Below are 22,260 nucleotides of genomic sequence, written 5' to 3'. Positions count from 1 at the left end.
TAGTTGACTGGACCATTTAACTGCAAATGAACCATATTTGCTCCGAAAGTTCAAATTGGCACTGTTCTAGATAATCATTTGAACGACCTTTATCTGTTATTGTAATTCATGGACGCAATCCAAGCTAAATCTTGAACCTGAAGCCTTTCTTTATTTGATTATTTTGACCAGAAAAATAAGAGATGACTACCAAAATGAATCTACCAATGAAAACATTGAAAAGGGTGAAAATGAAAGGAAGAAACTCTTTTTTTTTTCTTCTCAGAGTTGATAGGGTTAATGATGAAGAAAGGATAACTTGAAGTAGCAGTATCAGTATAATAATGAAGTAGCAGGTTCAAGTAATTACTCATGAAAGGGGTTAAGACCAAGAGTTTGGCAATCAAGAGTCTTCTTAGACATCTAAAAAAATGCATAATTCTCAAGGTTTCCTGCTAATGTTTGGTGTGTGGGACAGCCCCTACCAGATTTCTCAAATCCCAAAGGGAAGAATTAGGTTGAGGTATAATCTAAGAGAACAAAGACTGAAAACAAAAAGAAAAAAGAAGAGGAAACCATTAGCAGGAAGTTTGGTACATATGAAAAATGTTGTCTTGCATTTCTAAAATATCCATGTTCATGTTCAAATTCAGAAGTATCATGTTCCATATGACTTTGTGTTATTTAATTATGTTAGTTAAAGGCAATAATATTAATTTTTGTTAAAAATTTGTCATTTCCCATTGTCGAGATTGGAATATTGATCGTTTAAATGAAAAATTAGTTAAAATACATCACATCAATTAATGAGATCGGATTCAGATCGATAAAATCTTAAGAGAAAATTATAATTTTTTTTTATAATTATATATATTCACACTTGAAATAGGGTTTTATTAATAAATGGTTGCTGTGATCCACATTAGATATTTAAATTCATGAAACCTAACCATTAAAATAAAAAATAAAAAATAAAAGTCCAAACCACAATAATTCAACCCATTGTGCCTGCCTACCTCACATGATTGAATTAACAGATAAACCCACCAAATAAGCCAGTGGCAACGACGTCGTTTCGAGAAGATTCCCATGAAGCCCGAGGCTTTTAGCCCTAATTACAAATGTGCCAGTGGTTAGTGTGGGCTTAAGAGTCTGAGGCTCTTTTATAGGGATCTAGAGAGAGAGGGAGAGAGACAAAAAGAGAAAGGCTTCCATTGGAAGAAAGAAAGAGAAAGCACTTCGGGGGGGATTGGGTCTCACTTTGTGTGCTGTAAATACCTTCCGAATTTCTTCACAAGAAAGAGGAGAACAAGAAGAAGAAGAAGGCATCTTCTGGATTTGCACGTCCACTCCTTCTTCCATGTTCAGCACCAACCACCACCACCACCACCACAACAGTCCCACCTTTTCAGGCGGCGGCGGCTGGCTCTGGTTGATGGCGCGGATGTTCGCGACCGATGCGGTGGTGGTATTCATGGCGCTTGCCGGAGTCGCCGTGCTCGCGGCTGTAGTTTTCACTGTGCGTATTTAAAATAATGCGCAGTCAAAGCAAGATTTTTTTTTTGGTTTTTGTTGTCCACAGAAGGGATACCTCCTATAGCTGCGAAATCCTAGAGGAAAAGGTGCAGAACAAGGAAAAAAAAAAACTTGTAGGAATTTAAGTGTTAAATAGATGAAAGCTCTAAGACGAAGTCACACTTCTTCGGCGGCGTCTTCGAATTCCAACTCTAATTCCTCTCCTTCGTCGTCGTGGATTCATTTGCGTTCGGTTCTATTCATTGTTGCTTCTTCCTCACCAGCTTCTTGTTCTTCCTCTGATCGGTGAGTCCTCTCTCTCTCTTTCTCTCTCTCTAACTCTTAGCTTATGTAATATCTTTAATTGACCTCAGATTTCTGTAGACTTCACTAATTCGGTACAGATCTCGATCCCCGCATACCCCAAATCGTGTTTTCAGTACCAATCTTTAGCTCAATCTACTTTCTAAAGCCGCCGCGGGGGATTTTTTTTTGTTTTGGGGGGGGGGGGGGGGGGGGGGGGGGAAGGGGGGGGTTTGGGGATTTCCCGTTTGAATTGATCTTCTAGGTCACTTAGTTGACCCATATGGTCCTGTTTAACCTTGTTTTTTAATGTTAAATTTGCTTATTTTTTTTGTTCCCATCTTCTTGGCTTGGGATGATATTAATTGGATTGTTGCCAAATGGATTTTTTATGTTACTTTGTTTCTCACAAACAGCGCCTTTTTTTAAAAAAATTATTATAATAATTATCTTTTGCTTCCATATATAAAATATGTAGTGCCTTATAATGTGCATTGGGTTCTTGGGGGGGTCTAAGATGATTAAAAAAGTTCAGGAATCAATGTGATAATTAATCATCATAATCTGTATGAAAATGGGTTCTTTCCTGTCTGGTTGTACCTTGTATCTCGGGCTTTTACGAAATGATCCAACCGAAAACTGATGGATTATATGGTCATCTGGAGTCAGGCATCCCTCCCCCGCCCACCAATAGTATCCATACTGAATATATATGTTTTTATTATTAATTTTATTCATTGGCATGCTAAACTAATATTCTGATTTAGCCATTTCCTTGAATTTGGGATTTGAGGCCCCTGAGGGACGTCTCATTGGAGTTCCAATGAGCTAGTTATTTACCAAAATAGTTGAACTTGAACCTGAAGGATAAGTTAACATTTACATTCTTTGTGCCATAACATGAAAGATTGATTTGAGCAACTTGGATACACTGGGGATTTCGCTCCCAAGTTCATTCCCCTATATTCCCTTATAGACACCTGGAAAAATAAAAATAGAAAATGATATTTCCTTCATGTTTTCATTCATATCCTTTTGACACTTTATATGTAGAACTAGCCTAATTTATTGATTGCTGGAAACCTTTGTCTTCATGGTAATACTTCCTTTTTTTTTTTTTTTTTTTTTTTTTTTAAATTCTTTTCTACAATAACTAATATTTCTCGATCTTTCAATTTCAGGGGTCATCTCAAGTCACCGTGGTCACGAAGGAAAAGAAAACATGCCCTTTCACCTCATCGATGGAGAAGTTTATTTACGCCAGATGGGAAGCTCAGTGATGGCGGAGTTAAGTTTTTGAAAAAAGTTCGCAGTGGAGTGAGTTACCATCCTTATCATTTATTCTATATATTTTTTTGATGCAGTGGAAGCTGTAGGGATAACAGCTTAGTGGCATTAAACCATAAATAGAACTGGGATTCACAGGAAAATAGAGAAAATTATTTTAAAGATTCAAGAATGATCAAAAGGTCTTAGTGCATGTTGGGAATTGCGGTGGAAAATATAGCTTATAACTTTAGGACTTATAACTTATAACTTAAGTAATAAGTTCTACTATTAAAAAGTTATTTATTGTTTGGTAACCATATGTTTAAAACACTTTCAAACATGTTACTTTTGTTTGGAAACAAATTAAAAAAGTACTTTCTGATGTAGAAATGACGATTATTTGAATTTTTAAAGATTATGATCATATTCTTAAAAGTTTGAAAGTTGTAATTATCTTAAAGTTGTATGGATATTTTCGTCCATTGACAGTTTTTTTAAAATTCGAATTACGTTCTGCATTATCCGGAAAAGTACTTTTAAGAAAAGTATCAAAATGATGTTTTTCCTAAAACATACTTTTTAGCTTATTTGAGATTAAAAGTGCTTTAATATGTAACACCAAACGACCTAATTTTTTCATTAAAGAGCTTTTAACAATATTTAAGCACTTTTTAAGACTCCTAACGCAACCCCAAACAGGCCCTTAAACATGCCTTTATATATGTTACATTGAAAAACCTAGCCCTAATAACATGTAATATCTCAAATTATATGTAGATAGGTGGTGAATGAGATCCCACATTGCTTGGGAAGGAAAAGTTCAGGCCCTTTATAAAGACTCAAATGGGTTCCAATTGTAATATTGACAGAGGTCCTTTTGGAGTATGAGCTCAAGTGTGGCTTGGACTTTCCTTGAGTCATTACATAAAAAGCTAAAAGCATGAAAAGAATAAAAAATTTCGTAATTCTGCTGCCCCAGCAGTTGAAGTAGCAGTCAAACGGAAATAGACCACCCATGTTTGTCGGGCACTCTGGTTGATTGATATAGACCAAATATTGACTGCAACAATATGTCTCACTCCAGTCTATTGGGACATTGATTGAACTTTTACAGTGCTCTCTGTCCAACCTTTAAACTGCTATTGGGCCAAGATTTTGTGCTGTTTGACCTCCCTTCTTCTGTAACACTTTTTTCTTCTTCCTTTTTTTTTTTTTTTTTTTTTTTTTTTTTTTTTTTTTAATTTTTAATTTTTATTCAATTTAGAGAGGTACTTATGCTACATCCTTTTCTGCACTCATGAAGTATAATTTTCATATTATCTGCAGGGTGTCAATCCAAGTATTAGGGCAGATGTTTGGCCTTTCCTTCTAGGAGTGTAAGCATGTTCAAACTTTCTCTCTCTCTCTCTCTCTGTTCATGTGCATGTGGAGAAAAATTACTATTTTAGTCTCCTGTGTTGGGTGATAGAACTTGTTATTTTTTTTCTTTTTTTTGCTTATGGAAAACTATATTACTAATATTATTATCTCCTATATTGAGTGACAGACCTTGTTAAAAAATTCTATTATTAAACATCACTAAGTCTATTACTCAGGCTGAAATTTGGTCTTGATTCTTGGCATACTTGACGAGGATTTGGATGGCCTCTTACTCATTGAGTCTAGATGACTAAGGGATTGGCTGATGCATAAATTTCTGACCTGCCAAGTGCATGAGGCTTTGGAATCTGTATGAGCCTATCTGCATTCATCCCTCTCAATCATTAGTTTTCTCCCTTTGTCATCCGCAGCCATCCCTTGTATCTTTTCCTATTTCTAATTAGGTGTTACTCTTGTATATGTCCTATGTATTTCAGCTATGTGTTTTGTATCTTTTTAGTGAAATCTTGGTTTCTCATAAAAAAAATTCCACAGCTATCCTTTTGTCCTTGGTTTTGTTTCCTTGGTGGTGCCTGATTTGAAGCAACTAGGTTGTGAAAGGTTACATTTAGAATGATGCTTAGCAAAACTGTATTTTACATTTCATATAGATAATCGGTTGGATAGGGTTTTTTGGAGATTCCGTGACTATTTTACATATTGATGTAAATTGCATCGCCCATTGGGAATTAGTCTCAATTGGACAATCAAAGTAAATCTGTATTATTGATAACAGAGCTAGCCATGCTACATAAAAAATGAACAAGTTTCTAAAAGTTTGAAGTCCGACAGATGGTCAGATTTTTTTCCTTTAGCCTTAAAAATTCTTTCCAAAACAATTGTTCCAGTGCTGGAAATTATTGCATCATACAGCTCATTTCCTTGATCATGTTAATTTCACTACAGCATGTAATGTCTCATCGTTTGACCACCTTCTTCACTCTGTGGTCAACATATTTAGATGTGCTATGCTGGTTAACCCGACTTTATATTTGCATTTCCTTCCAAATCTGGAGGGTGGTGGCATACCTCTGTATGCTGATTGAATTTCTTTGTTTCAACAGCTATGATTTGAACAGTTCCAAAGAAAAAAGAGATAATATAAGAACTCAGAAAAGGTATGTCCACCAACTTTGTTCTGAAAGTTCAATTTAATAATTGCAACCACTATATTCACCTAGGATGATTTGAGGTTGCGCTTGTGTGCGAGTGTTTATTTTACCTCTCCTAGGTTTCTGACCTTCCCAGTGGGCCAATCTCTGGATGCAGAAAGGAATATGAGAAACTTCGCAGACAATGCCGTCGACTTCTAAAACATAGTAAAGATAGTGTTAATTTGAATGAATTTGGAAGAATAAGCTGTGATGGGTACAGCGGGAGTCTCGCCCAGGACACAGATTCTCCTAGTTCCGAAGATGTGGTTAGTGCGAGGGAGTCCCTTTCTAGTGAGGAAAGGAGCTCAGATGTAGAATTCTCCGACAACCACCCTAGTGCATTATTGGGAGGAGATGATAGTGCAAGACGAAATACAAATGCTGATGCCTCCACACTTGACACTGATTCATTGGACTCGGACTCCTCTGAAGAACCTGAAGTCAGTCAAACTTTCCCCTCCATAGAAGGAACGGAAGAGAATGATCCTGACATGACTTGCAAGGAGGATTCTTCTCCCTCAAGGACAGAGGTCTCGACAAAATATCGCAATGATGAAGATTTTGCCTCTTGGCAGCGGATCATCCGCCTTGATGCTGTACGTGCTAATTCGGAATGGATTCCATACTCCCCATGTCAAGCTGCAATTTCAGAGGTTAGGGCACGCCGTTCTGCTGAGGCAGTGGGGTTGAAGGATTATGATCACCTGGAACCCGGCAGGATCTTCCATGCTGCCCGACTTGTTGCTATTCTTGAAGCATATGCACTCTATGATCCTGAAATTGGTTACTGCCAGGGCATGAGTGATCTTCTTTCTCCAATAATTTCAGTCATTGCGGAGGATCACGAGGCATTTTGGTGTTTTGTGGGATTCATGAGGAAGGCTCGGCATAATTTTAGGCTTGACGAGGTGGGAATCCGGAGGCAACTCAATACCGTTTCAAGGATAATCAAGTCCAAGGACTCTCACCTTTACAGACACTTGGAGAAGCTCCAGGCTGAGGATTGTTTTTTTGTTTATAGAATGGTGGTGGTACTTTTTAGGAGAGAATTAACATTCGAACAGACCATTTGTCTCTGGGAGGTAATGTGGGCAGACCAGGCAGCCATTCGAGCTGGGATTAGCAAGTCTGCGTGGGGCAGGATAAGGCAGCGAGCCCCACCAACAGATGATTTGTTACTTTATGCAATTGCAGCTTCGGTATTGCAACGGAGGAAATTGATTATTGAGAAGTATAGCAGCATGGAGGAGATTTTAAGGGAGTGTAATAGCATGGCCGGGCATCTTGATGTGTGGAAGCTTCTAGATGACGCTCACGCCTTGGTGGTGACCCTCCATGACAAGATAGAGACATCCTTCTGACAGCTGCAGAATTTTTGACTAATTTAAGAGGTTGCAGTTCTTTCCATGGATCTTGGTTCTTTTAAAGGATCTGAAGTAATTTTAGGCACTGCACATGAAACAAGCACCTGAGGTGCTGCTGTATGTGGCCGGTGTTGTGAAGTTATATTGCTTGTTCTGATACTTTCCTCTCTCAATGTCCTTTGCATTAGGTTAAATATAGATTAATCATTTTGATATGTGACATTGCATTCACCACTTTTTCTCTGTAACAACACTACAACAGTCCTAAAAAAGGAAATCACAGCAGGCAGCCAAGGGGTCTGGAAAATCAATCAGAATACCATCTTGGATGAAGAATTATTGAAGGGTCCTATCTTTTATTAATATTAATGTGTTATCATTATTATTACCCATCATCGTTGTCGTCATCATCATCTTCTTAACTAACTTTTATAGTGTGCAATGTTGAATCAATCTTGGGGCCATCTCTCTAGTTGTGCGCTTTCATAGTTGGTCCTAAAATTCAAACTCAAAGCTGGACGTAGAGAAAGATGAGTGTTTTCTGAGAAACAACTTGACTCGAGCCATATGTGGGTCTAGGGAGGGGGAGCTAAAAAAAGGAAGAAACTCTTCCCAGTGAGAGACGTTAGCAATTGAATGGGCATTGAAGCAGATTGAACAAAGCCAATCTGGAATTCTCCCTAGTGTTTGAATAACAAAGGTCGAGAGGCTGCAAGGTACCAAGTAACCATCTCCCTCTGGGCCAAGAGTTGGAGCCGATAATTGTGATCTCTCAAGGCAGAAGAAAAGAAAAAGATCATAATAATTTAGATGCAGCAGCACATGATGGTCCATGGAGATTTCAAAGTTTCCATTCTCCTCTCCCGCTCACCTAGAACCTATTGAAGCATTAGCGCAGCCAGGGAGAGAAAACTTGGTCATACGGTGGAAGCTTGTGGGAAGCATGTGGTAGTAGGTAGATGGTTGGCGCTAGATCGAGCTTCACCCCTGGCAATTTAAAGAAACGAGAGAGAAAGATATGGAAGAGAACTTTTGGGACCCGAAACTAACAAGCTTAGTAAGTAGTTGGGCATAGAGATGGAGGATGAGTACAGAGATAAAGCAGAGAGCTTCTCCCTCTCGTTTTATATGCCATACAAAGACACAAAAACCATGGCATGCAATGCCACAGGCTGTAAAATTAAAGTAGCAGCAAAAACTACAGAATTGAAGGTATGAAAACAGCTATCTTGTTTATCATCCAAGAAAAAACTACAATGGTTCTGAAATCATTGACATAAATAGGATGGAAAGACAAACTACTACAGTTACTGCTGGATAGTGGATTCTGAACTGACTAACATCTCAAAGAAACTATGAATCACGAGAAGAAATTCTCCTTTTTTATTATTATTCAAGAGTGACAAATGACTCGCCCTTCAAAAGGGCATACTGTAAGGTGCAATGGACTATCTACTCTTTCTTGGAGAACTGTCGGACTGCGTAGGCTAAACCCAATAACAGGAGCGGAACAAGAAACTGCAAAATGTTAAGCACAAAATCGGAAGTCTTATCGGGGTTGTAAGGAGCTTGCTTGGGTGGTATGTAAGTACGTTTTTTTGGAACAGTGGATGCATCGATGTCACCAATGGCGTATTTTGCCATCAATTCTTTAGCAGACTCACTGTGACCCACATCTTCATAATCATTTGTTGCATCCTTCCCTGCAATATTGCAGACAAAATTCGTCCTTCATATGGAATTCATTGAGGCTCGTGGTCATTATCTTCCATAAGAAAGTTAACAGAATAGCCTTACCTGTTGCACCCAATAGGACTTCAGAACCTCCAGGATGATCATCCATGAATGCAGATACATCATAAACCTAAAATTGAAATAAACAAAAAAAAAAAAAAAACTTTTTTCAATAAACAAACATCAAAATACAGTAACTGCCTACAAAAAAACCATGCTTTCACTTCTGGTGGATTTTCCTTTGAGACTTCAGTCCCAAACCCATCTCCTGGCTTCAGGTTAAATCATTGCACATCGACGTTTAACTTGCTGAGCATATATATGTAAAATGCTTTCATGCAAGCAGATGGTATCACGTTTAGTTTGAAAATATGTACCACAGACTCAACAAAAAGGAAAGCCATTGCCTGGCTGGTAAAAACTTTTAGAAAGCAGTTCTCATCACAAGGGATGCTCTCTGATCAAGGCCATCCCCACGATGAAAATAAATAAATAAAATTTAAATGCACATTATGCTTGCCTTCCCCCCCCCCCCCCCCCCCCCCCCCCCCCCTCCTTTTTTTTGATAAATATGGTTGCCTTTCCCCCTTATGGTCACTTACCAGCGTTTGCACTATCTATTGATCCAATGTCAGGCATATAGCACAAACTTGACAGATGTTGATCATAGATAGATCAAGATAAAGCTTTGGCCCAGAAACTATAGGTAAGCTTCTTAACCATATATAGCATACCTGAAACAACTAGTACATACAAGGCAGCACACGAAAAAAGATGAACCAGAAGAAAAGGGAAAGGCAAGAGTAGACCTTAGCCCAGAAGAGTGATACAGTCTGGCCTTGCTAATGAGCAAAATAGAACTAGATAAACTGTAGATCAGTTCAAAGGTATTGTACTGCATTATAAGCATTCTATAAAACATGATGGAAAATTCATGGTCACTCGACTTGGCAAAGAAAGGCGTTTGTGTTTCTACCCAGAAATGCAAAGGACAGAAAGCACATGATTCGGGCAAGGAGAAATAGGCTACGGTCATGCAGTAAACTAGAAAACCTTCTATGTCTGCATGGGCACGAAAGTACATCCCGAAAACCATCTATGTCTACATAGGCATCAAAGTCTCATTTATTCATTTTACTGCATTTATCATAGTCTAAGCGATTTTAAAATGACCCAGAAAACAAAAAGGTCCCTTTCTTTTCATACTGTACATACCTCCTATAACATTTCACAAGTATTGCAGAAAATACCTTTTTGTTTGATAAAAAAAAAAAAATATTGCAAAAATATTAGTCAAGGTAATAATAAATGAGTTTTACTATATATAAGTCGATATCTTAACACATTTTTTTTTTAATATAAGTATTAATACATCACTTATAATGGGATTCATTATAATTTAAAAAAAAAAAAACTAAAATACCAATAATTTTTTAGCATAGCTGATGTGAAAAGGGCGTGTGTTAGCTATGTAAAAAATAAGGCTTATAAATAAATTTTCTCATAATAAATTTGTTAGATTTCCTATAACATATGAACAACAACTTTGTTAGATTTGGAACTTGAACTGTCTAATTTTAAGATAAGTCTAACATCCAAATATCAAACTCTCAAATCATTGAACTCATCTCAACTCAAAACTTCTTTACATATAGAACCACAACTTTTTTCAACTTAACACCTCTTTACATATTGGATCCACAAACTTTTTCAACTTTCCATAAATACATTTAAATTTATCTTAACATCCAAACACGTCTATACTCATCTTAGGTGGGCCCTACAAACTCACTCCACAATCTCAACTCACTATTATTCAGAAATAACTCAACTCAACTCAACATCCAAACCAGTAAAACAAATTCCATTCATGGAACCACACATAATATACCTGTTCGTACAGTCCTTTAAAAAATTCCAACAACAAAAAGCAATCAATATTCTGTTTTCGTTCAATCTCCTCAGTTTTCTCAACAACCAAACAGAAGCTAGTGAATGAATAAAAAAATAGATTGTGGGGGGAAACAAATTAGAAAGAAGTAAACCAAGAAAGATCTGACCTTCCCAGATATAATGAGCCAACAATCTTTGGTCTCGTTGTGCGTCACCACTTCATCAAAATGGTAAACTTTTGGTTTCGAAGCCATTTTTCACTGATACCTGCCACACAAACACCAAATCTTAAAAATGCATACATATTCACAAACCAAAGCTATAAATCATCCATGACAGAGGTACCAAAAAACCCATCAAAATTTAAGCAGAAAAAACTGATGATTTATCAACGACAGTGAAGAAGGAAGTGGCAAAGATTTGAACTGGGATAAAGGAAAGTAGAGTATCGTTCTTACCGACCGGAGAGGCTGCTTTCAGAGAAAAATGTAGCCGCAGTCCTCACTAGATTGTAGTCAAGGTCTGCCACCATTCCGGGTAACATTAAATTTATAATCAAAGATCTCGAAGGACACAATAATGCCATTTATGTTTGAATTAGATACAGACTTCTCTAACGAAGGACGGGTAGGACCGATAGGTGGTAAGAATCTGTTGAGATATGGTAGGTAGAAAATTCGTGGGTAGTTGTATCAACGGGGAAAACGATTCAACTTGGTTTGACCGGTGGTTTATTCAAGCGAGTTTCAAGTTTTGTCACTATTAAGTTGCATTTGATGTTTATCAACAATCATCCATTTTGTACTTTGTGTTTAGTACTCTTAAATACAGTTATATAGTCTGTAAATGTAATATAATTATTTAAAAAAATAAAATTAATTATTAAAAAATTATTATTTTTATATGAATATCATATTTATTTATTTTTTTTAAAATGATTATATAATATCTATACACTTCACGACTGTAAATATCATTTATTTTTATATTTACTAACAATTCATTTTTTATCGAATGGGTTTGAGTTTGCTCACAAATTACTTCAATTTGATAAAATAGTTTATTTATATTCTATATACGTATATTAATGATCATGCTCGTAAGGACTCAAGTAATAATTCTCTTCTCTCTTTATTTTTTTAATTTTCTACTATAAATCGATCATATTTCTCAATTTTAATTCGTTATTTTTGTATCCATTTGTGGATTGAGATTAAAAAAAAATTATCAATATTAAATATTGCATGTTGAATAAAATTAGATTTCGATAATATATAAATTAATCTGATCTAACTCATTTAATTAAACGAATTAAATCCTCAACCAAAATTGTAAGATCTACTTAAGTATTAGGATATAATCACCTTTGGTTGGGGTGCTATATTTTTTGAGTAGTGTTACATGTATTTATATTTTTACTTATAAGACTTATTTTATTAATTTTCTTTTAAATTATATTAATAATATGCATGTGGAGAAGTAAATTTTTTGTAAATTTTTCTTAAATACATTTAACATTTTCCATATATTTTATAATATTTCTTGTCCTTTTGTTGAGTCTCATACTTTAGGGTTTGAAAGAACTTTGATGTATGCGTGTAAGACTTCCTTTTGTTTTCTAAACAATGTGTAAAGTTACTATCAAATAATGGGGACTTGTGTTTTGTGTGTATGGTTCAGCTTGTTGATTTTGACCGATTATTTTTCCTTTTGCCAAGTATTTTGATGGAGTAATTTATCAAATTAGGGCTTTTCTTAATTTTATAGCTTTAGACAATGGCTACAATTCGGAAAAAGATAAACATAATATATTAATTTCACTGCATTTTAAGTTAGGATCTATAATACCCACGTAAAATATTTAATTAATAGAAGCAACATATTGTATTTATCTCTTTTCGAATTATAAAAAATATTCATATCAAAACATTATAAAAAATATTAATCCGATTGATCAAAAGTAAGCATGTTTCACGGTTGTTGTGGGTCCTGTATTTATTAAAAAATTAATTTTTTTCATGTGTATTCCGTATTTATAATTTTTTTTCAAAATGATTATATAGCATTTGTGTACTCTAACTGTAATTATCATATATCTTCTAGTAAAATCATCCACTTGAACACCTTTCTTCCAAGCACAATGCTAAAGACCACTGCACATGAGTCTTTTGTTGGTTGAGGGTGGTGGTTGGTTTGGTGAGAGAGCCCACGAGAAAGGCCAACAAGACAACTTTCAAGCAAGGGATCACCCAAAACTCACTGATTTTGAGGAAAAAGAAAAAGTAAGCGACTTGGTTTGGCTGCTTTGGAAGTTGAGATAAACATGAAAAGTAAGCATTAGTGTGTGCCCTGCTGAACCAAAATTTATGTGCTTATCGGCTACTTGGTTGCATCTTTTTATGCATGAGCAAGTATGGGCTGCAAATGAACTCAACAACTCATGAATAGTTCAAACCTGGTTAGTATATACTTGGTTTGAACTTGATTCATTTAATAAATAAAATATTCATAAACACTAATATTAGTTTAAATATTAAACGAATAAAAGCCATATAAACTTGGTTTGACTTGATTTAGGTTCATAAATAAAACTCGTATAAGCTTAATTTGGCTTATTTCATCTTGTTTTGAAGCTCGTATCATGTGATATATATTTATATATACATGTGTTATATTTATTACATATTAGTTGTATTCTATATATTTAATTATATATTAGTAATGTTTTTTATAAGTTATCTTATTTAATATCTTTATTGTTCCCAAAATATTTATATGATAACAAATTATTCGCTTTTATTTAGGATGTTGCAATCATGTTCAAAAGAATTACAATATTATAAAAAAAGAAATTTTAGCTATCGTATTATGTATTTCAAAATTTTAAGATCATTTGTTAAATTAAGACATTTTACTTAGAATTGATTGCAAATCAATTAGGGAAGTTCCCCAAAGTTGTATACAAAGTTGGAAACATTACCTTCATCAATTAGGCCATCTTACAACCAATTTTCAACATTATGTTCATCAAAATTACCCACCTATTCAAATTATTTTATATATTTAGTTAATTATGTATTATATAATATAACATTAGTGTTATGTATCAATCTTTTTTTTTTTTTATATACATTATAGCCTATTAGGGGTTACAGTATGTGATACAATCCATGAATCTAACATGAAAACAACAAGAAATTAGTGGGTCTAGATTTGATATAAATGGATTCATGTAAAAATGGATTAGTACATTAAGTCGCGATTAATAAATAGGTCAATAACGAGTCAACCCACTTAACATGAAATCAACTTATAATAACCTGTTATTTAAATAAGTCTTATTAAGATCTGAAGGTCTAACCTGTTTGACTTAACGGGTTGTATTCAAGTTAATCTATATAATCGAATGTTCATAACTTGACATAGCCTTCGAACACGAATGGCCATCCCGATGAAGTCTATTGATATAGTTAGTGGGTGTAATTAGCTCGGTCTGGTTCAAGGAAGTCATGGACCGAAAATTTCGGTCCACTCTTTTTGCCGGATTGGACCGAACCGATTACATCTATAAACCAGAACAAACTGTTAGGTATCAGTCTGTGAACATTTTTTTCCTCTTTTCTCTATTTTGGAAAATAAATTCATACAAAAAATTAATTAAATTAGTAAAATTAATTTTTTTTTGGATTCATTTGAAGATGGAGGTTTTGAACTCCAGACTTCCATTTGAAGGCTGAGGGTAATGCAATCAAGCCACAAGCCTTTGGCTAATAAAATTAAAATTAAATAAGTTCTTATAGAGGTGTAACGGGTCTGGTTCAGTCCGGTTTTGGATAAAATCTAGGACCGAACCGTTATGTACCGGTTTTTTATTTTCAAAAACCGATTATGCATTGGTTACCCCCCTAAACTGATACGTCCGGTTTTACCAATTTCGGTTCAGTTGGGTCGGATTTTTCAATTTTAATATATTAAATATATTAGTATTACTAATGTATTTATCAAAAAAAATATATTAAAAATTTATTAGGCAATAAAATATATTTAATATATATATTTTATGTTTAAAACATATAATCAAATAAATATTCATGTTTAAGATTAAAATATTATGTTATAAATTATAATATATAATTTTATACATAATTATATATTATATATTATATATATTATATATAATATTAAAAATTAATAAAATATATATATAATATGTGAACCGGTCTGGTTCGGTATTGAAAAACATTAAATCGATTCCGGACTGAATTTGATTGGTTTTTAAAATGAAAGAACCGATTCTAAACTGAACCAGTCGAAAATCGGACCGAACCAACCGGTCAGGGCCGGGCTGGTTTTCCAGTTTTTTGGTTTATTCTTACATCCCTAAGTTCTTTAATGTAGCTTTTTAATATAGATTATGTAACTAACTCATTACAAAAAATTAATTATAATTATATTTGTAATGTTAACAGTTATTAACTTAGTACTTTAGTATTCATAATGACCTATATTAAAATTTTAATATTTTATACATAGTTAATGAATATTAAATAATCTCATTGTCCATGGATTTTTCATGCATACTTGCAACTTATCTATCTTTAAAAAAATCACCTAATTACTTTAATTAGATCTTAGTAGTAGAGTATGTATCTACGTGTAAGAATATATATATTATCATATGATATATTAGTTAATTAATAACATATATTATTTTACATTTTATATGGTCAATGGGGATAGTTTGATAGATTAGATTAAAATTACGTAATTAATTTATACAACTACTATATAAAATAATATATTATATGTTGAACCTAAGGTTTCAAGTTTCATGTGATTATAAATCTACACATGGATTTTTATGATAACAAATGAATTCAAAGAATAAAGGAGTTTCAAATTCAGGTTGTTCACACAATGGAATCAAGCACATCAAAGAACCAATCATGAGCAAGAAGGAAACAAATTCACATTAAAATCATAGAGTAATGTTGTAAATCTCTTAAAATTTGAAATTAGGATTAATGCTCAAAATTAATATTTTATCATAAAGCATTAAAATACATTTTCCACATGTGCATGAATATTTTTAAAAATTAACTTTGAAAATATTAAAGATAATTGATTGTCATCTTTCACATGTGCATGTTTTATTTGAATTTTTTCAAAAGTGATTGATACTTTTTTAAACTTATACAAAAGGTAGATGATTTTGTTTAAAAATTTTGAAAAGTAAAGTGTGCTCATTTTGTCATATACAAAAAGTAAAAGATTAGGTTTGAATTTTTTGAAAAGGAAAGTGTGCTCATTTTGTCATATGCCAAAAGTAAAAGATTAGGTTTGATTTTTTTGAAAAAGTGAATGATGTTGTCTTTGACATGTGAATCTTTTTAAATTTGACTATGAAGTCTCATATGCCTATAAATAGATCATTTGAGAGCTTCACATATACAACACCAAGAGCATACAACATTCATTCAAAACTTTCATTCTCTCTTCTCTAAGCATTGAGCCTTAATCTTTGTTCATTTTGAGAGATATAGTTTGCGCTGTATTGTTCTTATTTCACTCATTGAGGAGTGTTTTCTGATAACCTACTCACAATCAGCTTTTGTATCAGAAAAATGGTGTGTATAACCCTTGTGCGTGTAGAAAGTATTCTACACGGGAAATAGTTGAATCACCACGTATAAGATGATTGCAAGTGTAGAGGGTGTTCTACATGGATCCTTTGTAGCAGTGTTGTTCAAAGGTGTAATAGGTTTCTATCTCCACCTGAAGGAGGTTGAATAGTAAATTTGGGAATCCTGAAGGGGTAGCTTGAGACGAGGACGTAGGCAGTAGGGCCGAACCTCGTTAACATACTGAGTTTGCTTCTCTCTTACCCTTACTCTTTATATTTATTGTTATTTCATATTTTGTTTATATTTTATATTATATATTTGATTTATAATTGTTATTTTTTTAATATAACTCAATTCACCCCTCCTCTTGTGTTAGTCATCTGGCAACAATTGGTATCAGAGTTAAGAGCTCTATTATAAGATTAACTATCTTTTGAGTTAAGATCTTATGGCTAACATTGCAGTTTCATTTGGTGAAGGTCAATCTAGCAGTCGGCCTCCACTCTTTTATGGAGATAATTACTTATTCTGGAAAGTTAGAATGAATCTATGTCTAGTATGCACACTCGTTTTACTAACATCATAAACAGCTTGACAGCTCTTGGCAATGTTTATTTCAAGGTGGAGATAGTAAGAAAAATTCTCAACTCTTTACCAAAACGTTGGAAATCAAAAGTTACAGCGATTCTTGAAGCTAAAGACCTCAAGAAGCTCGAAGTCAATGAACTCATCGGGTCACTTATCACCCATGAGTACACATTAAAAAGATGAGAAGAAGAAGGAAAGCCAAAGAAGAGCTTAGCACTTAAAGCTGTTCCTCATGAAAGTGAAAGTGATGAAGATGAGGAAAATGACGATAAAGATGAAGAAGTTGCGATGATAACAAGAAGAATTCAGATGTTCTTGAAGAAAAATAGAACTCCTCTGAGAAAATCCTTTAAAAAGTTTTCCAAGAAAGATTCAGGTAAAAATGACACTTTAATTTGTTATAAATGCAATAAACCTGGTCATATCAAGCCAGATTGTCCTCTGCTAAAAAAGATCGAAACAAGGGCAAGAAAGCAATGAAAGCTACATGGGATGATGATTCAAGTAGCTCAGATAGTGAAGCAAGCAATGAAGAATCAGCAAATCTTTGCTTATGGCTAAAGATGACATTGAGGTAACAAATCTTGATAATATTGAAAATCCTTCATATGAAGAATTGCAAAATGTTTTAGAAGAGGTTTTGAGGAATTTGAAAAATTGGGTATCAAATATACTGATTTGAAAAAGAAAAATTTTTCTTTAACAAATGAAATTGATATTTTAAGAAAAGAAAATATCATTTTAAAAGATGAAAATCTTGAATTGAATAAGAAGAAAACCGATTTAGAAAATATTATTGAAAACTTTACGAATGGAAAAAGAAATTTTGAAAAACTTCTTGATAGTCAAATATGTGTTTTTGACAAGGCAGGCTTGTGATATATGCCAAAACAAAAATACAAACCTTATAAAAATTTCTTTGATAATCCTTCTATATCAAAGACCAATAATCAAAATTCTTTTCATAAAAATAATTTTATCAAAAAAAGATATTATTATAATCATTCAAGTTTTTCATATATGTCACATACTATTTGCAATTTCTGTAATAGAAATGGTCATAATTATCATACTTGTCCTATTAGAAGAAATCATACAATGACTGTTAGGGCCATATGGGTACCTAAAAATCTTATTTCTTCTAATACTAATAAATAAAGGACCCAAAGAACTTAGATACCAAGAAAAATCATTTTAGTTGTTTTTATAGGTATGCATGAAGTCTTCCACAAGCAAAAACAAATGGTTTTTAGATAGTGGATGTTCAAGACACATGACGGGAGACAAGACTAAATTCTTTGATCTTAGATTTAAAGAAGAAGGACACGTGACATTTGGAGACAACTCGAAAGGGAAGATCGTGGGAATAGGTAAAATTGGTAATGAATCTTCTCTCATAATTGAAGATGTTCTACTTGTTGAAGGTGTAAAACATAATCTTTTGAGCATAAGTCAATTATGTGATAAAAGATTTACAGTTACTTTCAAAATGGATAAATGCATTATTTTGAATGATCATGATTGTAATATTTGTTTTATTGCTTTTAGAAGTAACAATGTTTATACAATCAATTTTGAAGAAATTACCCCACAAGATACAATTTGTTTTTCAGCTCAAAATGAAACTAGTTGGTTATGGCATAGAAGACTAGGTCATGCCAACATGAAACTTATTTCCAAACTTTCAAAAAATGATCTTGTGAGAGGTTTACCAAAAACATATTTTCTTAAAGACAAAATTTGTGATGCATGTCAATTTGATAAACAAACAAAAACTTCTTTTAAAACTAAGAAACATATTTTCACTACTAGTGTAACAGCCTGCTAGAAATTCAATTAAGGAATTTCTATTGATTTTAGGAACCTCGTAAAAACTCTGTAAGTTAGCTTATTGTAATATCCGCTCCTTCTTTCTTCTTCTCCTTTATGAGCCTCGATCCACGTGTCAAACTTCGGTGTAGGTGCTGAGCCTCGTTCTACGTGTCGAGAGTCAGTCTATCTGACGAGTCTCGATCTACGTGTTAAAATTTATTCTACGTACTGTATCTCGATGGCGTGTTCTGAAAGTTATCTTACGGATTTCAAAGTAAGATAAATATTTTAATGCTTATGAATATTTTAAATATCTATAGAAAATATCTATAGAAGATATTTTCAGTATTATTTGATAAGCTTGTTTTAATGTAGCACAATTATAATATTTTAATGAGCTTTGAAAATATTATAATTGTGGATAATATCTTATATTAAATATTTTAGTTGTTTTAAAATATTAAGAGGTTTAACTTTACGTTGAAAACTCTTATTTAAATTAAATGGTTTTATCCTCTTTGAGTAATTAACGATACTTCACATTTTAAATAATGATGAAGAAATATTATTTTATAAACTTTAGTTTATAAAATAATATTCTATCTTAATTTCTCTCAGTGTTTTATTTAAGTGTTTTATTTTAAATAAAACACTTACGCATTTTCAATCAGTGTTTAAACCCATCGTTAGATCCTTTTGAGGATCCCAAAACGTAGGACTGAGATTAAATACCCAAGCCTCTTTCTTTTCTTCCTCACTTTTTCTCTTTTTCTTTTCTTTCTTTCTCTCTTTTCTCTCTCCTCCCTTTCCTCTTCATGGCCGACGTACGTGTGTTGGTTTGCTCCTCCATGTCCGTTCGGTTGAAGCTTCAGCCGGCGTCACCTCCAGCCGCCGTGCCTCACCTCCCTTACCGGCGTGTTCCTCCCTCACCGGCGAACACAACCGCACTGGTGGTGAGCTACACCGGTCACCGATTCTCTCTCCTCCTCCCTTCAAAGAAATGGGTCTTAATGCTTTTTCCTCCTCTTTGGACCACCATACACGGCCGAAACGGCCACCAAGCACCACCATTGGAACCACCATGTCAAGGGCTTCCTCCCCATGTCCTTCTTTCTCCCTAACTCTCCCTCTTTCTCCGATGGGTCTCCATGGCCTTAGTTTCGGTTGCACCGCCGTGCACCACCGTATATGGCCACCCATGGTGTTTCACCACCACCACTTTGTTCCTCTCATCACCACGAACTTCTCCAAGAAATTCTATGGCCAACGGAGCTATGTAGAGCTCTCACTCTCCCTCACTCTCCAAGGCCGAAACTAGCTTCAAACGGCCGATCCGCCGCCGTGAGCCACTGTATGGCCACCACCTCGCCACCACAGCTCTACCACATGTTCATCTACCTTTCCCTAGCTTTCCATAAAGTTCTATGGCTTTCATCCACCTCAAGCAAACACCCACCATTCGGATTCACTGTTCACGGCATGATGCCGCCGTGCTCCGCCACGTTTGACCACCACGAGGCCACCATGATCCTTTCCAAGGCCACGCCTAGCTATTCTCAAGCCTGAACCACCACTTTACATGGTGGACAGCCACCGTACGCGGTGTTACCGCCACATACGCTCTTCCGACGCTTAATCATGACGAGCAGCGAATGACGCACGGGTTAGCCCGTCGATGGTATAACCCTCTATCTCTAGTTATTTATGTTTAAAGTAGTTGATTGGTTTCATTTTTGAAATTCTTGGAGATGTTTTAATTTAAGGTAAAAATTTGTGATATAAGTGTTTGGATCTTTTTACAAAAAAGTTTGGTGTTGATTATTAGTTTTTTTTCTAAATGGATGTTTTAAGTATGGTTTTGAACTTAGGATTGGAAGATGTTTGTTGCAAAATTTTGGTTTAAGCGTGAGTTTTGAAGTTGGAAGGAATTGCAACAAAAATCAAGAGAAATGACCTATGGATGTTTCGGCCATAGTGTGTTTTTCATAGTTGTGTTTTGTTTTAAATTTTTCTGAATTGATATTTAAGTTTAGGACAAAATTTACATGAGGAATGTAAATTGTGGAAACTTTTAGAATTAGTATGCAAAATCCTTAAGTTATGGGTAAAACGGTCATTTTCCCACATGTAGAGAGTAAAATGAAAATTTTATTCTTTAGGTTAGTATTTTCCATATTTCAAATTATTAGTGATTTAGTTCTAACTTTTAGAATCACTAATTACAGTTCCTCGTGATCGCACTTGAAGTTTTATAAGAAACGCGGAGATCGAGGTAAGTTAGCTTTTAACTTACTAGCAGTCTATTGTGTATATGTGCTAAGTAAAGGAACTACAGTATATGTATGTGTGTTATCATATATGTCATGCCATGCCAAGTTATCACGTAATTGTCTATTGTACAGAATTTATTCTGTCATCAATTTTTATCTGTTATATAATATATTCTGTTATGTATTACTGTACATTACAAGTACGTCATGTTAAGTATGCCATCTATTACATGTATGTCAAGTCATGTAATATTCACTGTTGCAAGTATGTCATGTTAAATATGTTGTCTATTATATGTTATGCAATGTTACGAAATGTTTCTATCTCAAGTTGGTCATGTATTTCAAGTTATGTTCAAGTTACGTTATGTTACGTCAGGGTTTCAGTCTTTTCGTATTTCAGTCACGTTTCATCTTGATTACTTATGTATAGGGTCACAACAATTATGACGCATACACTACGTGAGACACAACAATTGTGACACGTAGAATATACATGGGGCCACAACAACTGTGGAGTATGTATTTAAGCAGTTTATGATTATGCATTTATACTTTTACTGTCATCCATGCATTATTAGCTTGTGTGGAAGTTTTTTGTTAACTTACTGAGATTTGTAATCAAATCTCCGTTTGGTAGTCTCAACTACCATTTCCCCCGAATGGTAGATCTTGTTACAGGACCTGAAGGAGAATCAGGAGCTGATCAACTAGACACAGTTGACTAAGCGACGGTGCGACATAAATGTTAATATAGTAATTAACGTAAATTACTACTTGTACGATTGAGTTGTATCACTAGTACTTTTTGGATCATAACCATTTTGGACTAGTGTTGTGATCTTAGTTGTTCAATAGATTTTTATGTACGAAGTATGTTTTAAGCATTTGGGATATTTTCAATTTGGTGCATAGTATTGCTAAAGAAAAAAATTATCCGCTGCGAATATTGCATATTGTTAGATGCATGTTAGAAATATTGCATCTTATATGTCATGAACGGGGGCAGGTAACCTTGTGTTGCATGTCTCGACGCTTCAAATGTCCGTCCGATCCCAAACGGAATTTGGGGGCATCACAACTAGACTATTGCAACTGATACACATGGATCTTTTTGGACCAAATAGAGTTGGAAGTCTAGGAGGAAAATATTATGCATTTGTTATTGTTGATGATTTCTCTAGATATACTTGGGTCATCTTTCTTGCTCATAAAGATGAGGCACATAATGCCTTTACCAAGTTATACAAGAGAATTCAAAATGAAAATGGTTATACTATTTTAAGTATCCGAAGTGATAGGGGAAAAGAGTTTGTTAATAAAAATATTGAAACAT

General features: G+C 34.2%; 2 protein-coding genes across 2 annotated transcripts; one reads left to right on the top strand and one right to left on the bottom strand.

The window, feature by feature from the left end:
- Positions 1-1,150: 1,150 nt before the first annotated feature.
- On the top strand, positions 1,151-7,395 carry LOC122311388 (rab GTPase-activating protein 22). Its single transcript, XM_043125937.1, has 5 exons — positions 1,151-1,800; positions 2,979-3,114; positions 4,393-4,442; positions 5,550-5,603; positions 5,755-7,395. The coding sequence occupies exons 1-5, from the start codon at positions 1,652-1,654 to the stop codon at positions 6,998-7,000; spliced, it is 1,635 nt and encodes a 544-aa protein (XP_042981871.1). The 5' UTR covers positions 1,151-1,651; the 3' UTR covers positions 7,001-7,395.
- An 814-nt stretch (positions 7,396-8,209) lies between these two features.
- Positions 8,210-11,238, bottom strand: LOC122311389 (cytochrome b5-like). The gene is made up of 4 exons (XM_043125938.1): positions 11,089-11,238; positions 10,798-10,897; positions 8,801-8,867; positions 8,210-8,706 (listed from the first exon to the last, which is right to left on the bottom strand). The coding sequence occupies exons 2-4, from the start codon at positions 10,882-10,884 to the stop codon at positions 8,456-8,458; spliced, it is 405 nt and encodes a 134-aa protein (XP_042981872.1). The 5' UTR covers positions 10,885-10,897; positions 11,089-11,238; the 3' UTR covers positions 8,210-8,455.
- Positions 11,239-22,260: the final 11,022 nt, after the last annotated feature.

Source organism: Carya illinoinensis, chromosome 5, assembly GCF_018687715.1.
Source record: "Carya illinoinensis cultivar Pawnee chromosome 5, C.illinoinensisPawnee_v1, whole genome shotgun sequence".
NCBI lineage: Eukaryota > Viridiplantae > Streptophyta > Magnoliopsida > Fagales > Juglandaceae > Carya > Carya illinoinensis.
Note: the sequence above shows the minus strand (reverse complement) of the source record. Positions and strands in the feature narration are given on the sequence as shown.